This window comes from Abrus precatorius, unplaced genomic scaffold, assembly GCF_003935025.1.
Source record: "Abrus precatorius isolate BTA unplaced genomic scaffold, Abrus_2018 Scaffold10, whole genome shotgun sequence".
Lineage (NCBI taxonomy): Eukaryota > Viridiplantae > Streptophyta > Magnoliopsida > Fabales > Fabaceae > Abrus > Abrus precatorius.
Window position 1 is genome coordinate 20,749,680 of NW_020874292.1, and position 15,605 is coordinate 20,765,284.

General features: G+C 33.6%; 2 protein-coding genes across 3 annotated transcripts; both read left to right on the top strand.

Annotated features, from left to right (window-relative positions):
- The first annotated feature begins 804 nt into the window (after positions 1–804).
- Positions 805–5,778, top strand: LOC113865491 (SUPPRESSOR OF ABI3-5). Of its 2 annotated transcripts, none has more exons than XM_027500085.1 (10): positions 805–960; positions 1,297–1,516; positions 1,801–1,926; positions 2,011–2,163; positions 2,805–2,931; positions 3,110–3,151; positions 4,020–4,331; positions 4,426–4,468; positions 4,661–4,738; positions 5,216–5,748. In XM_027500085.1, the coding sequence occupies exons 1-10, from the start codon at positions 884–886 to the stop codon at positions 5,280–5,282; spliced, it is 1,245 nt and encodes a 414-aa protein (XP_027355886.1). In that variant the 5' UTR covers positions 805–883; the 3' UTR covers positions 5,283–5,748. The 2 variants fall into 2 exon arrangements, with proteins under 2 accessions (XP_027355886.1, XP_027355895.1); XM_027500094.1 differs by having other exon boundaries at positions 814–960; positions 1,112–1,516; positions 5,216–5,778.
- A 1,729-nt stretch (positions 5,779–7,507) lies between these two features.
- Positions 7,508–13,425, top strand: LOC113865483 (potassium transporter 7). Its single transcript, XM_027500074.1, has 10 exons — positions 7,508–8,034; positions 8,663–8,891; positions 8,993–9,241; positions 9,449–9,499; positions 9,810–10,070; positions 10,452–10,504; positions 10,621–10,735; positions 10,814–11,068; positions 11,740–12,262; positions 12,526–13,425. The coding sequence occupies exons 1-10, from the start codon at positions 7,774–7,776 to the stop codon at positions 13,055–13,057; spliced, it is 2,529 nt and encodes an 842-aa protein (XP_027355875.1). The 5' UTR covers positions 7,508–7,773; the 3' UTR covers positions 13,058–13,425.
- The last annotated feature ends 2,180 nt before the right edge of the window (positions 13,426–15,605 follow it).

The following is a 15,605-nucleotide window of genomic DNA, read 5'->3' on the forward strand; positions in this document are numbered from 1 at the left end:
ACAATTTCAAATTATATATAGATATTTATTTAAGGCAAAATTAACACTTTAAATCTTTTAACGTTATTTTTTATCTATTCTTTTAATTCTTAATATTATTTGATCCTATTTTTCAAGTGTAATATTTTTTTACACACAAATTATTTTTTTTAATTATGATATATTTCACCACATAATTAATATATAAGATCATATTAAAACTAAATAAATATATAAAATATAAAATCATTAAAAATAAATAAAAATAAAATAAATTTATAAAAATAAAATAAAGTTATAAAAATTAAAATATTTCCTTTAACTTTGATTAAGAAAACTAAAGTACTAGAAGTCAAATTTTATGTTTGGTACATTATTATTATTGTCAATATGTTTATTGCATTTCTGTGACCCTCAAATTGAAATTACTATTAGGCCCAAAACTAGCCAAGCCCAATTAGGAGAAAGATTGTGACTCAATTTATGCTCATACTATTGACAAAAAATAAAAAATAGAGCCAGATTATTGACAAAAACGTTTAACCCTAGATTCAAATGTGTTACACATTGATGTCCATAGTTAAGTCTTAAACCCATCCACCCATAATTATCACAAACGGATTTACTCCGTTTTCTATTATATAAAAAATTTGTAATTTTTTTAATTTTATTTTTTGTTGCCCATGTAAGAAATTAAACTGAATTAAAAGTTATTGTTTTCTAAATCATTTAGAAAATTTATTGCAAAATACATCATAGGTAATACCAATCAAACTGAATTATCTAAATTCGATTTTAAATTAGTTAATTATACGAAAGTAAAGACAAGAAAATATTGAAAGGGAAACTTCTGTGTTTCTCTGGGGAGAAGCTGAAAGTGCTGAACTCTTCTTCGGCAGCGTCAATGGCGGGAGAATCATCTCGCAGTAGCGGTAAACGGCCCTTTGTGGAAGAAGACGACGATTTCAGCAAAAATCCACCGTAATTTCTCTTCCCACTCTTGCTCACTCACAAACCCTATACGATTCATTTCTATTGGAAAATTTGAGTGATCCTTAGAATTGATTTTCGGACCTAATTCATTATGTATTGGCTGTTGTTTTCTTTTGATTCCGGGATTATTATTTATTAGCTTGTGGGTCAACTCCAACACCCGTTAAAGTTCAATTTTTTTGCCTCAAAATTTGGCATTCTTCAAAGAGAGCTTACCTTAAACCCATTATGATTTACCATGTAGTAAGTTTTGTGTTTTCTATTACGCTCACTTTTAATTCATGTAAGATCTCGTGTATATGTTCCCTTGTGAAATTTATACAGAGCAAAAAGGGTAAGGTTTCCAAAGGGTAAGAAAGTGAAGCCTGGAGATGAAGCAGTGGACAAAGGAAATGTTGCAGAGGAAGGCCCAATTGATTTGATGAATCCCCAAGTTGCTGCCAAAGAGAGAGCGAAACACAGAAATAAATTTACTGCTGAACTCTTTAGTGAGGACGCTGGAGGTATCTTAAATAACTTATCAGCAGCTGAAGTGGCATACGAGGTTTGTTTTTAAGTTTTGCCTCAACTTGTTGACTCAGGATGAACTTTTTATCCTAAAGGTCTTTATTCATTCTCTGAAATGTCTTTTGGTGGATTGTAATAATAGTAGCATAAATTACATGCTTTTAAAGTTTTTTTTGTGCAGGTTGTTGTTCATATGTAAATTTGTAGTGGGACTCGTTCCTAAATTGGTTGAAATTTTTATAGTAAATGTTTGACACAATGAATTGTTATTGGGTCTGCATAACGGATAGGCAGGCAGTGATAGGTGAAATCTTTTGACAGGATAATGAGAATTTTGTTGATGAAGGGATTCAAATTGAGCCTTTCAACCTAGATAAAGAAAGGGAGGAAGGTTATTTTGATGCAGCAGGAAATTTTGTTGAATATGTTAGAGATAATGAGATTAAGGTGAGGCATTTGTATTCTTTTTCATTTGTGATTTGTGACTATTTAATTTGGATTCTATTAATAAAATATTAAGGACTTTTGTAGGATGCATGGCTTGATAATGTTGAAGTTGATCCAAAATATGCTGCATTAAGCACTGTACCAACAAATGATGAAGACGAGGTCCAAGACCTTTCTTCTAAAGATATTGGAATCATGAAGAGGCGCATTGCGAATGTTCTTGAACCAGGAGAAACGGTAAGCATATGTTTTATCATCCTTAATTTTCTGGAAATGCAAAATATTTATTTGCCATCTCACTCCAGAGTAGATCATCAATTTATGTGGCCAAACATTGATTTTAATTGTGGCCATGGAGTTGTGAAATTTCTTATTGAGGAAGTTTGTAACCTTAAAATATATAGTATTTGAAAAGTTTATACTCTTACTCTACAAAGAATGTACAATTTTGACGTAGTGATTTTAAAGTTGGAACAAGGAAATACAGAAAATTAGAAAAGTTTGAATATGTTGCTAACTCTGTGGTTAGTAATGCAATTTGACTTGTAACCTCTCTCTCTCTCTCTCTCTCTCTCTCTCATTGTTAGCAGATGAAAACCAGATAATTCCCAAATTTCTAAAATAAAGGGTCATTGGTGTTCTTAAAGATAAAAAGCTAAAATTTAAAAACAAATTTAATGTTGCAGAATGTTATATTTGGCTTGTAACTAACTGACATTATTAATTTTATATCATGTTCAAATACTTGTTCTCTTTATGTCTTGTAATTTTAGATCATTAAGCTTGAGTAGGATATTTTTTACATAATATATTTACTTTGTTAAGAGGCATTTGCGGTTTTTTTGGTGGGCTTTATTAACTGATACTTCTTCCAATAGGTCTTACAAGCCTTGCGAAGGTTAAAAGGTAACAGTGACAGAAAGGCAAAAATGTCTGCTGAGACTAAGATTGTATTTGACCAGCTAACTGAGGATGCTATGAAGCTGATGGAGAATGGTGAATACAGTTAAGTTATTCACATTAGGCTTTGTAAATATTAGCCTATTAGGCATGTTTCAAATATGTACTGGTTTTGATAGCCTTATGGGACAATTTATGTTGTGCAACCTGTCTTACTTTGTTTTTTAAAGGTTTGTGTTTTTCTACACAATGCTTAACTTTGGTTCCTTTACGTTTTTTTCAGATGTTTATCATGAAAAGCGAGAGGTTTTTGATCGTGAAGCAGGTCAGTCTTATACTTAATGCCTTATTCTATTTCCATTATGTTCTATAGTTGGGTTCACACCTATTGTTTATGTTTTGTCAGATTTACATTATTAACAACATTTTGGAATATGCTGTTTGATTTCCTAACCTTATTGGGTTTAATTATTGATCAGCTATGTTTTTCACCAATATAATTCTGTTCAATTTATGTTTTTATTATGGTCATGATGCCAGATAGAATGTGCTGATCTGTTATCACAGTGTTTGTCAGTTCCTAGCATTAGGGAAAACTACTTTGCAGACCTCCATATTAAGCTTTAGATTTTGGGGCAGTTAGTCTGTTAAGAAACCCAAACGAAAAATATGGTCTCAAAACAGAAAAGTACCAAGGAAATAAGACCCAAACAAAAATAATGGAATACTCAATATATTATTCAATACAAATGGGATATTCACAAGTTCCCAAAGCCGCTCCTCAGAGGAAGATAGTCCTCTGTCTCACACAACAAAAATTGAAAGAAAAACCACACTCTCCTGCACACTCCTTCCCTACATAACTACTTGTTCACATGAGTATTCCCCACCCACTAATCCAAATACAACCTCATCCACTGCTAACTAACTTGCCTTCTGTCCCATTTTTTATGGAAAATGCCCTCCAAATCCTAGGTCTCTCACTCTGCTGACTTGGCACCTGATCATTTTCTACATTAAGGGCCCTATCATGGTCCTTGATAGTATTTAATCTCAACATTTTTCCTTGGTTCTTCTCTCTTCCTTTAATGATGACACTGATATGTAGATTTATGAGGAGCAATGACAGGTACCTGTTTTATAGAAGCACCAATTTGCCTATGCTTATGCTTTCTATAATCTCCTTTTTTCAGACGGATATGAGAAGTTAGCCCGAGTAAAAGAAGGCACATCTCTGCACTCAGGTGAAGGGAATTCTTTTCTGAATGGAGAGGGAAACTTGCTCTCTGATGGCCTGGATTCTGGTGTGGCCTCTACAAGATTCCTTACAACAGACATTGGCACGTCAAATCAACATTTGGGTAGTGCAGAAGTCTCTGGCACTGGTGCAGATGATTATGATATGTTTGCTGATGATGACGAGCATGATACCACTAATCCATCTACGGATGAAAATAATGCTGTTAGTCAATCATCATCAAATGCTATAAACTCTGGGCCTGAGGGTAAAATACATTGCCTCTATAAATTTTGTTACTGATTTTTGTCTGATAAGTGTTTTTTACTTAACATGGTTCTGCACTTCTACTTTTCATTCAGGTGGAGCATTGCAAAACGATTGTGTGTATGACGAATCTTCTGGGTATGACTCTTCTCTTCCATCTACATTTTGGGAAATAATTTGACAAATACTATATTAGTTACTTATATTTTAATATCATAAAAATCTGTTCAGTATAGCATGTTGATATGTGTACCCATTTTTCTCTCAGCAAATTCCTTTATCAGAAAATTCTTTTATAAGTTTGTTCTGACAATTTAATTGATGGTCCAGGTACTATTACAGCAGCAGTTTGGGCTATTATTATGATCCAAAGACAGGGCTGTATTGCTCTGCTGCATCAGGGCAATGGTATTTTGCATTCATTATTCATCTTAGTGTGTGTGGTGTCAGTTTTCATCTGATATTTTTAGCCTCACTTTATTTGCATATGTCCGTAACAACATGGCTCTGGATATATGTCTTCTTTTCGCTTTTGTTTAAATTTTATTCTTGCTCGATAGATATTTCTTGTTGGAAACTATATCAAGAGACATCATACATGTACTTTGATCTTCATCTTGGGCAAAAATGTATGCTTGGTGTTTGGTACAGTTATATTATTCAAGTAACAAAAGAACCTAAGAAAAGAAAAGGGTTAGGGTTTAACTGTCCATCTATTATTTAGCCTATTTACAATTTTTGGGGGATGCGAATGCAGATGGACCTTGCAATAGTAGCCATATAGTTCACACTAGCTGCTTTCTGTAGAGCAGCCAATTGAGTGTTGGTCACATTGCAAATTATATTTCTAGCTGATTGGGAATGTTTCTTTTTGTTTAAAAACAGGTACTCATTTAATGAAGAGACCAACACATATGAAGAAGTTAATGAGGTTGCATCCAATGTGAGTTGAGGGACTTGTTTCAGGGGAGTATAGACTGTTTATAGCATATCCACAATCATTGTCTATCAGTGGCATATGTACAGTAGAGGCACAATTTATCTTTTTGCACACACTTTAATGAGGGACATTCTTCTTACCTTGGTGCTACTGCTAGCAGTTGTTATGCTTTTATCTCTTTAAGGTTGCTGTTATGTAGTAGCTTGAACTTTTCGAGTAAAAATCACCTATAACGATCACTTGAAGTCAGGAGCAATGAAATGTTTACTCTTATCACTTCTGAGCCATATGCAGTTTTGCCATCAAATTGCAAATTACTTTGCTGCGGGCGGCGATTCGATATTTCTTTTTTGGCGTCATATTGGCACCGTGCCAATAAGTTGCTGTGAGTGCTAGTCATTCGTTTTTCGTGGAAGATGTTATTTTTACATTACAAGATGTTGTTCTGTAATGTTAATGTATCCTACGTTTTTTTTATTCTGTTAATTGTCATTTTCTCTGTTGCTGGTAATCTTCATTGAATATGTTTATAATTAAAAAATTACAGTCAAATGGACCGTGGTTAAATTTGAATGTGTTGACAATAACATGAAAATTCATATATTACTGAACAAAATTATAAATATTTTAAGAACAAATCACAAGTCATTATAAAACATGTTAATCTCCAATGGAAAATCGTAGTTTAGATCATTAAGAATGGTGAGTGGAGTAGAATTGAGGTGAATGAACTAGTATCTGCCAATACAAGTCAATCGTATACAACTTATTCAACTTCAGTCCATGTGAAAATGAATTTCCTATTCAACTCAATGTAAAGCTCTTATTCAACTTATTTATGTTAAAAACTCTAACTATTCTTTATCCATCAAATTAATAATTTAGAGTTCAAAGAAGTAAAGCAAAATTGGTAAAAATTATACAGATATGTCTTTTAAATAATTTAACTATAGTTTGATTCTTGCTATGTGTGCGAAAAAAGATTTTATTGAGAAAATTAGAAAAAAATATTTCATAAATCTTTACGCTTCAACAAAGATTAGTTTTTTTTTTAATTGTTGATTAATAAATACCTTGACAAACACGAAAAAAAAAACCGTACTTTAGATAAAATTCGTAAAAGATAATAAGTTACAATAGAGTGGCAATATAGACGTGACTATTAGAAAACTACGATGTTATTTACTATTCCACCGATGTAAATGGAAGTTAAAAAAAATTCTTAGTCTTATCAATTATTACTGTTGAGCTACGTATAATCATCATGTAAAAATAATTTTGCCTCCTTGGTCTAAAATGTTAGACCATTTAGCCCATTCTGAAAAAGGACTCCAAAAGAGAGTTGAAGGCATTTCCCATAAGTATTTAAGACTATCTTATAGGGAATAAAATTTACTTTTATGTTGGTCGCTCGAATATAAACATTAGTCATTTCTATTCTTTAGTTTGAATATTTTATGACGAAATAAGTACAAACATCTTATACCTCCAAATTGAAAAAGAAGAGAAAGAGAGACATTGACTAGAATAAAATGTATTTCAACTTCTTCTTTTTTTCATTCTATCCTATTTAAATATATCAAAACAAGTTATCATTCCATCTATTTTTATCTATTCAACCATAACTTGAAAAAATGCCTCAAATTTGCTAAAATATAAGTTGTTCCTTGCCAATATTTAAAAAATTTATATCTTTAAATGTCTTTATACAATTTTTAAATTAAAATTAAACTTTATCTTAATAATTTACACGGTTAAACTTATGAGAGATTACCAAAATAACAACATTTCACTAAACTTTTAAATTTAAACGAATTTTTTGTTATTTTAATTTCTACTTTTTCATAAATTTTTAATTTTAGTCGCTGATGATCTAATTCATTAAAATACTCTGCAGTGTCAACTTTTAGTTTTTGAAAAAATAGAAAAAAATTCATTTAAAAAGACTAAAATAAAAAATTATCAAAATTTGAGGTAAAGAAACATATTTAAGGGTAATTTTTATCCTATCTAAAAATATGGCACTGTCCCATACTCACGTTAAAAGGCACCAATTTTTCCGGCTGATGCTGTCTTAAAGCATTTCAAAGAATACGACCTAGCAATGAGACTGTGTGTGCAAGCTTGGCCTAATTTTACGGCGAATTGTGTGTGATATGGGTTCGTGAGGACCCAACAAAAAATCATCATATTATTAGGTGAATATATTTAAAATAAATTTTGTAAATAGGTGAATCAGAAAGAAAAGAAAAATAAGAATATTGGTGCCACTGTTGGCCCACACTAAGTAGAGATGGCGTTTTGCATTGCATTAGTATCACTCACTCACTCGCGCTCACGCGTGATCGCCCAACTTCCTTCTTTCTTTTGGAATGCTATGCAATTGCAAGCACCGCCCATTCATACTCTCTCTGTCTATGGCTAAAGCAAATCCACTTCCTCAAATTCACTCTATTTTCTGTGCCAAACCCTAACAAAGTTTTTCCGCATCTACCTGATTCCTATGGCTGAGGAGAGAGGTGAGATCAATGGCGGTTTCTCCATGGACTCCACCGAATCGCGTTGGGTTATCCAAGAGGACGACGAGGATGCGTCCGATTTGGAGAACTACGACGCCGATTTGAGATTGAGACGCCACGCTAGTACGCTTGATTCCGACGACGACGATAATGCCGAACAGAGACTCATTCGCACTGGTCCTCGAATCGATTCCTTCGACGTCGAGGCTCTTGAAGTCCCCGGCGCTCATAGAAGTGACTATGAGGTTTTCATTCCTTTCTCTGTTCTATTAATCCATAGTAATCTCGCCTTCCGATTACTTTCTTGTCAGGTTAATTCTCAATTGTCTGGTTTTGCTGAAATTTCTGTTCAGATGGAAACACGTTGAGTTAACCGAATAGTTTTTCTTTCTCTCTCTGTGTGTGTGTATGTCCGTGCATGTGTGTGTATGGGACTTACGAACTATGATTGTTAATTTTTGTGTTATGAGCTGGTGCATGAATGGAAATTAAGAAGAAAAATAGACACGAAGTTTAACATGGTTGATGATTCTATGATCAATGAAAATTAAGCGAACTAGCTGCTTGATGCTCTAAACTGTAATAGTATAATCCCGATACAACTAATTTCTCATGCATTTTACAGTACAGGTTATTTCATGACACTTTAGAGACACTTTTTTTTTTCTATTGCTTTCGAGTGTTGTTGCTTTTGTTGAGTTTCTGGATTCTATGAATTTTAAGTCTGTGATTTTCGGATGTAGTGCTTGTGGTCCACCCGTTAAAAACTACTTACTATACGTCATGAGATTATATAGCTATAAACGGTACTGGAACATCAACGTCTGTGTATTAATGGATGTTGCTTGTTGTCTTCATTATATTTTATTGCAGGATATCAGTGTGGGAAAGAAAATTGTATTGGCTTTTCAGACACTTGGTGTGGTCTTCGGGGATGTTGGAACCAGTCCACTATATACCTTCAGCGTTATGTTTAGAAAGGCCCCTATTAATGGAAATGAAGATATTCTTGGAGCATTATCACTTGTCTTGTACACTTTAATCTTGATTCCCTTAGTGAAGTATGTCCTTGTGGTTCTGTGGGCCAATGATGATGGTGAAGGTATGTTAAATTAAATATTCTATAATAAAACTTCAGTATTTGTTGCGTTTCTTTCTCTGTTAATCATATGTTCTGAAAGTTATGTCATCAAACCACTGCAGGTGGTACTTTTGCCTTGTACTCATTGATCTGTCGTCATGCAAAGGTGAGTCTTCTCCCGAATCAGTTACCATCAGATGCCCGTATATCAAGCTTTAGGCTGAAGGTGCCATCCCCTGAGCTTGAAAGGTCACTAAAAATTAAGGAAAGGCTTGAGAGTTCTCTGACGCTGAAGAAGACTCTACTCATATTAGTGCTTGCTGGTACTTCTATGGTGATTGCTAATGGTGTTGTTACACCAGCAATGTCAGGTTATTTACTGCTGTTACTTCATGTATTTTTATAATTTCTTCAGATTTGCTTTTGTCACAATCTGTTCAGGATGATACTAATGCCATACCTGTATTGGTATGATGATATGCTGATGCTTGTGTTCATGGCCAACTGTTGTTTTCATTAATTATTTATACTGGTTAGTGCTTTATAATAATTCTCTTTCTATCTATGCCTTGCTGCAGTACTGTCATCTGTTGGTGGTTTAAAAATTGGAGTAGATGCAATCAAGCAAGGTATTGTGTGTAACCTGTTAATGAACTCTATTTTTTTTATAGTTATTAATACCTAGATTTGATGTTGACATCCACAGATACATCCAAAGAATTTCATTTTAGACCCTTATCTTTTCTTTCTTCTTTGGCTAAATCACTGCTTCAATCTGTTGATTTGGTCTGAGAAAATAAATAGCATTGTTTTTGTGGGTTTTGTTTCTGAAAGGGGTAGGGAGGTGGGCATATTATTATTTATTAAGCTGATTTATACCCTTATGTTGTAATCATTTCAATAGTTACTTTAATCTTTTCTTCATATTCAACTATGCAGATGAAGTAGTGATGATTTCGGTTGCCTGCCTTATCATTTTGTTCAGTGTACAGAAGTATGGAACAAGCAAGGTGGGACTTGCAGTTGGACCTGCTTTGTTCATATGGTTTTGTTCTCTTGCGGGCATTGGGATCTACAATCTTGTCAAATATGACAGTAGTGTCTTGAGGGCATTTAATCCGATTCACATCTACTATTTCTTCAAGAGGAACTCAACTAAAGCATGGTATTCTCTTGGGGGTTGTCTTCTGTGTGCAACTGGTAAACACATGCAATAATTTGATACTGGGAATGCAATAGTACTATACCTTTTTTTTTTATCATTTATGTAAAATTGGTTCTAGTAGTGAATCTGTTTTTTATTTGTTTTAAAAAGACATGCATTGCTAGCAACTATGATGGTCAATGTCTTAATTTTCATTTAGTGTTTGTCACTATCTGAGGTGGAATTGTCAGAATTTTGAGGTTCGTTGATAAATGGAATTCAATTAATGCTTATTCTATCTCTCTGTAATCCCTACCAGCCCACATTAACTTGATATTTAATGTGGTGAAATTTCAATATAAATGTAACAATATCAGGCCTGTACCCAACCTATTCAACTATTGTTTGACATAAACACTGACTGTACCATGCTGCAGGTTCTGAGGCCATGTTTGCAGATCTTTGCTACTTTAGTGTACGATCAGTTCAGGTAATAAAGTATGTATTTGTCATTTTTATTTGGCTGTCATGCTTCTTTTATTTCTTTTCATTTCCTTTGTTTTCTTGTGAACTCGTGTTGGTGAAACTGATGGTGCTAATTTGCAGCTTTCATTTGTCTTCCTTGTTTTGCCTTGCCTACTATTGGGTTATTTGGGTCAAGCAGCATACCTTATGGAAAACCATGCTGATGCTGGTCAGGCGTTTTTTTCTTCTGTTCCAAGTAAGTGTTGATAATATCATTTTTTACAGTGGTTGGCTTTGCAAATTGCAGGAATGCAATAATATTCTCTGTCTGCAGGTGGTGCATTCTGGCCAACCTTCCTTATTGCTAACATTGCTGCACTGATTGCAAGTAGGGCCATGACAACAGCAACATTTTCATGTATAAAGCAATCAACTGCACTTGGTTGTTTCCCTCGTCTTAAAATTATTCATACCTCTCGGAAATTTATGGGCCAGATCTATATCCCTGTCTTAAACTGGTTCCTCTTGGCTGTTTCTCTGGTGCTTGTCTGCTCTATATCCAGCATTGATGAGATTGGCAATGCCTATGGTAATGATTATTTCTATTTCTTTATTTTATTTCCGCCGATAATTTGTAAAATTTATCGACCACATTTACATAGCTTTGTCAAATTGTAACGGTAATAGTGTTAATTTCTCATTTTTATTGTGATCAGTTATCACAATAGAATAGTTTCTGACTTTCTGTCAGAAGTTTATATCCCTGTAATTATGTGGAAAGGCATTATACTCCTCCCCCTAGTATTTCCTTTGCATGTCCTTAACTATACTTGAGAAATAATTATAAAAATACAGATGTGGCCTTGTGTAAGAAGACTCAATTTGCTTAGAAGAACCCATGCACACTTAGACCCTAAACCCCATCATTGCACTGCTCTTTAAATGGTGACTGTAAGCTTGGAACAATGCCATTTTGTGTATGTATATTTCCATCATCAAGAGGTAGCGGTTATCATTTTATTACAAATGGATTTGATCAAACATTTCTGTTGAATTTGAGGGAAGTCATTTATCTTCAAGTTTCAGTTTATGAAATGAATCGATCCTGACAGATAATAAGTTGATTTGGCGAGCTAGATAGGGGATGGAGACTGAATAGTTTAGCTTTCTTTAGCTTTAAGGCACTGAACTTTGTTCATTATTATATTGTATATTATTATAATATATTTGTATTCAGCTTATTCCTTTATCCCCTTTCAGGCATTGCTGAGCTTGGGGTGATGATGATGACTACTATTTTAGTGACCCTTGTTATGCTTCTTATATGGCAGATAAACATCATCATAGTTTTGAGTTTCTTGGTTATCTTCTTGGGATTGGAGTTGACTTTCTTTTCATCTGTTTTGTGGAGTGTGACAGATGGAAGTTGGATAATATTGATCTTTGCCATAATAATGTTTCTTATAATGTATGTATGGAATTATGGAAGCAATCTCAAATATGAGACTGAAGTCAAGCAAAAGCTGTCAACAGATTTGATGCTAGAATTAGGTTCTAATCTTGGGACAATACGAGCTCCTGGAATTGGTTTACTTTATAATGAGTTGGTCAAAGGAATACCAGCAATTTTTGGTCATTTTCTGACCACACTTCCAGCGATACACTCCATGATCATATTTGTGAGCATCAAGTATGTTCCAGTTCCTATGGTGCCTCAAAGTGAAAGGTTCCTTTTTCGGCGAGTCTGCCCAAAAAGTTATCATATATTTCGTTGTATTGCCAGGTAACTAGCTCATTTTTTCATATTTGAGATGCATGTAGTCTTTAGATAAGTGGAGATGTGAACTTTTACATCCATGTTAAATGGTTTAAGAAAAAGTTGAATGGATTGTGAAAGCGAGGTCCTGTATATGACTTTCAGAAACATGTGCCATTGCAATAGCCTCGTGTGACCAACTGAGCATCTCATTAAGGGGATAATTTAGTGCAATAATGTATTTTTCCTCGCAATAAAAATGACATTTTATCGTATTTTTTTGTCAACAGATATGGTTACAAAGATGTTCGGAAAGAAAATCACCAGACTTTTGAGCAGCTGCTGATTGAGAGCCTAGAGAAATTTATACGTCGTGAAGCTCAGGAGAGATCACTGGAGAGTGATGGGGATGAAGATTCTGATTCAGAAGATGAGTACCCTAGTTCTAGGGTTCTAATTGCTCCCAATGGCAGTGTTTACTCACTTGGTGTTCCTCTTCTCGCTGATTTTAAGAATACAAGCAACCCCATTTTAGAAGCAAGCACATCAGAGGTAAGCTCAGTATCCCCTAACCACCCAGTGTTTGATGCTGAGCAGAGCCTTGAGAGGGAATTATCTTTTATTCACAAGGCTAAAGAATCCGGAGTTGTTTATCTTCTGGGTCATGGGGATATAAGGGCAAGGAAAGACTCATGGTTTATCAAGAAGTTAGTTATAAATTACTTTTATGCCTTCTTGAGAAAGAACTGCAGGAGGGGGATCACGACTTTAAGTGTACCCCACTCGCATCTGATGCAAGTTAGCATGACTTACATGGTTTGAAAATCAATTTTGCTGCCAAATAAAACAAATGGCAATTTACTGAGAAGTTACTGTTTAATAGCAGTGAATGGGAATCTGGAAAGGTTTTACTTTGGAATACACAGTTTGAAATGTTCGCTTGATCCTTTCTAGTCGTTTGGATCTCCCAGTTGTTTCATATATTTCCATTCCAGAATTTGTCCTGATGTTCGTTATGGTTGTGGGTTCACACCATCTGCATACTTGGAATTGGAAAAGGCTGATAACAAACATAGTTATCATCTATACACAATTGTGCATGTATCAAATTCCACTTAAATGTAAGAACCATGGACACCGGGTATTGTACAGAGTCATTTGATTGCCCTTCATCTTATTCTTCTATCGCTTTAAATTGTTGTCTACCTTCCCAACTCGTGTATGGATCCCCTTCAGTCAACTTTCCATACAGTCATCAATCTCTATCCTCCATTTTATTTTTAAAATTTAACAAAATTAATTTAATATAAGAAAAAAAAATATGAGCTGGGATGAATACAGTAATGAATGCAGGAAAAATGACTCTGGACGATCCAAGTCCTTCCAAGTCTCATTAGACATTTTCTTAATTGGACTCAAATGATATCATATTTACTCATTAATCCTTAAAATATTGAAAGTAAATGTTTCTCTGCATGTTGTCGCTATCCTTCTCGCTACACCAAAGTTGCACCACGGTTCTCTCATAACATCACAACTCTTTTCCACCATTGCAAGCCCAATACCCCTCACCTTTCCCAATTTTGCCATGCATTGCAAACCATAAATTAGAACAAGCTATCACTCATTGATACCAAACTCACTGTCGCATTTTTGTAATTTTTTTTGTAGCAAATGACCCAAATTTGACATTTCAACTTAACAAAATGGCTCTATCAATTACCATAGCATTACCACCAACAACCTTATCTGAAGTCCAATGAAATTATCAACAACAATTATGTTATTTCCTCTTGCAATGAGTTTTTTCACCAAGTGGCTCCCAATGAAGTTGGCTCCACAAGTTACCATGATTTTGAAGCGACATCCAATTTTCATGGAGAATTTAGAAATGACATCATGACGGTAGTGTGAGCAATGAAGATGAAGCAGCAAGAGTGAGGCACACTGGGGGTAGGAGAGGGTAAATTGAATAAGTAGGAAGCACGAAAGATGCTAAGGAGGATGAAGAAACTATTTTGTGTTTATGTAACTGGTAGTTGAGGTAACGAGGATTGGACGGGGGAGTAGATCAGTGACTATGGAGCACAAGAAAAATTGGTAAATTGATTAAAAAAAAGAAAAAAGCTTGAGATTGTCTTACTAAAATAAAACTAATTCAATGTTTATAATTTGCAATTGAATTCTTATAATGTCCTAAAACATAAATATATAAAAATATAAAATCTGATTGTCTAATAATATATTAAATTTATTATTAATAATTATAAAATAATTTATTGGTCTAGTTCACTTTTTTTATTATTATTTAAATACTTTGACTGCATTTCTTACTTGTCCTTTACGGTCTCCAATCTACCACGACTCTATTAACTCTTAATTGCGTTTTTCAAAATCGAAAATACTTGCTTCCCCTGGATGCGCTTGGTAACGCATGCATTAATTAGTTTCAACTGGTAGATCTTTTTGTATCTCATGTCTAGTTCTGCTTACGGTCATCCAAACAGGCTCTACTTCACTAGTTGGAATCAAAACCCTTCTTGGCCAGTCTGAGGCTTCCCCTGACGCGGGAAATTCTGTTTGTTCCATATGCTATCAACCCGTACTGTTTGTCTTTTCGACTAGAATACCTTCAATAAATTTGTTATCATTAAAATATTGCGAAATAAAACACTGGGCAAACGTTAATGTCATCACTCATCACTTGATATTGTTACGAAGTTTAAAAGTAAAAATATAAAATACTTTTGTTGTATATTTTTTCTTAACTTATGTAATATTGCATAGGACAAAAATTTATATATAATAAACTTTTATACAAATTATAGCATTTAATATTGTTAATGCATTAAATTGCATTGAATTCTGTAATTTTTAATAAAAATGTATTATATACAACTTATTATCTTGTGCAACATTACATAAGTTAAAAAAATCTTAACACCCTGAAAATTAATTTTGCTTTTGCAACTAAGTGACGCTTTTATATTAGAGTCACCTGACTCACCACTACATCTTAAATTGTATTTATGTTCCTCAAATTGATATTATTATTTATAAATAAAATAACCGTAGTTCATAAAATAGTCATTTATTATAGGTTTAATTTTATTTTTTTCCCATTTGACACTGGTTTTTTTTTTCTTTTCATTCATACATAAAAAAATACTTTATGTTAGTCCCTCCATCTGTATTTTTAAAAACTTCGCATTTGAATACCTGCACTTGACATATCATTATAACTTCAATAAGATCAACTTGTAAATTTTTCAAGAACCAAAATATAATATTTTAATATCAGATTGGATCAAAATGAAAAACAAGTATAAAACTTATAATTTAACATTTGTTATAAACTGTGATTATCTTT

Coding starts and splice junctions, on each gene's coding strand:
- LOC113865483 (XM_027500074.1), top strand. CDS start 7,774: ATGGCTGAGGAGAGAGGTGAGATCAATGGCGGTTTCTCCATGGACTCC. Junction 9,500..9,809: donor AGTAGATGCAATCAAGCAAG/GTATTGTGTGTA, acceptor TCAACTATGCAG/ATGAAGTAGTGATGATTTCG. Junction 10,736..10,813: donor GTTTTTTTCTTCTGTTCCAA/GTAAGTGTTGAT, acceptor CTCTGTCTGCAG/GTGGTGCATTCTGGCCAACC.
- LOC113865491 (XM_027500085.1), top strand. CDS start 884: ATGGCGGGAGAATCATCTCGCAGTAGCGGTAAACGGCCCTTTGTGGAA. Junction 1,517..1,800: donor CAGCTGAAGTGGCATACGAG/GTTTGTTTTTAA, acceptor ATCTTTTGACAG/GATAATGAGAATTTTGTTGA. Junction 4,469..4,660: donor GTGTATGACGAATCTTCTGG/GTATGACTCTTC, acceptor TTGATGGTCCAG/GTACTATTACAGCAGCAGTT.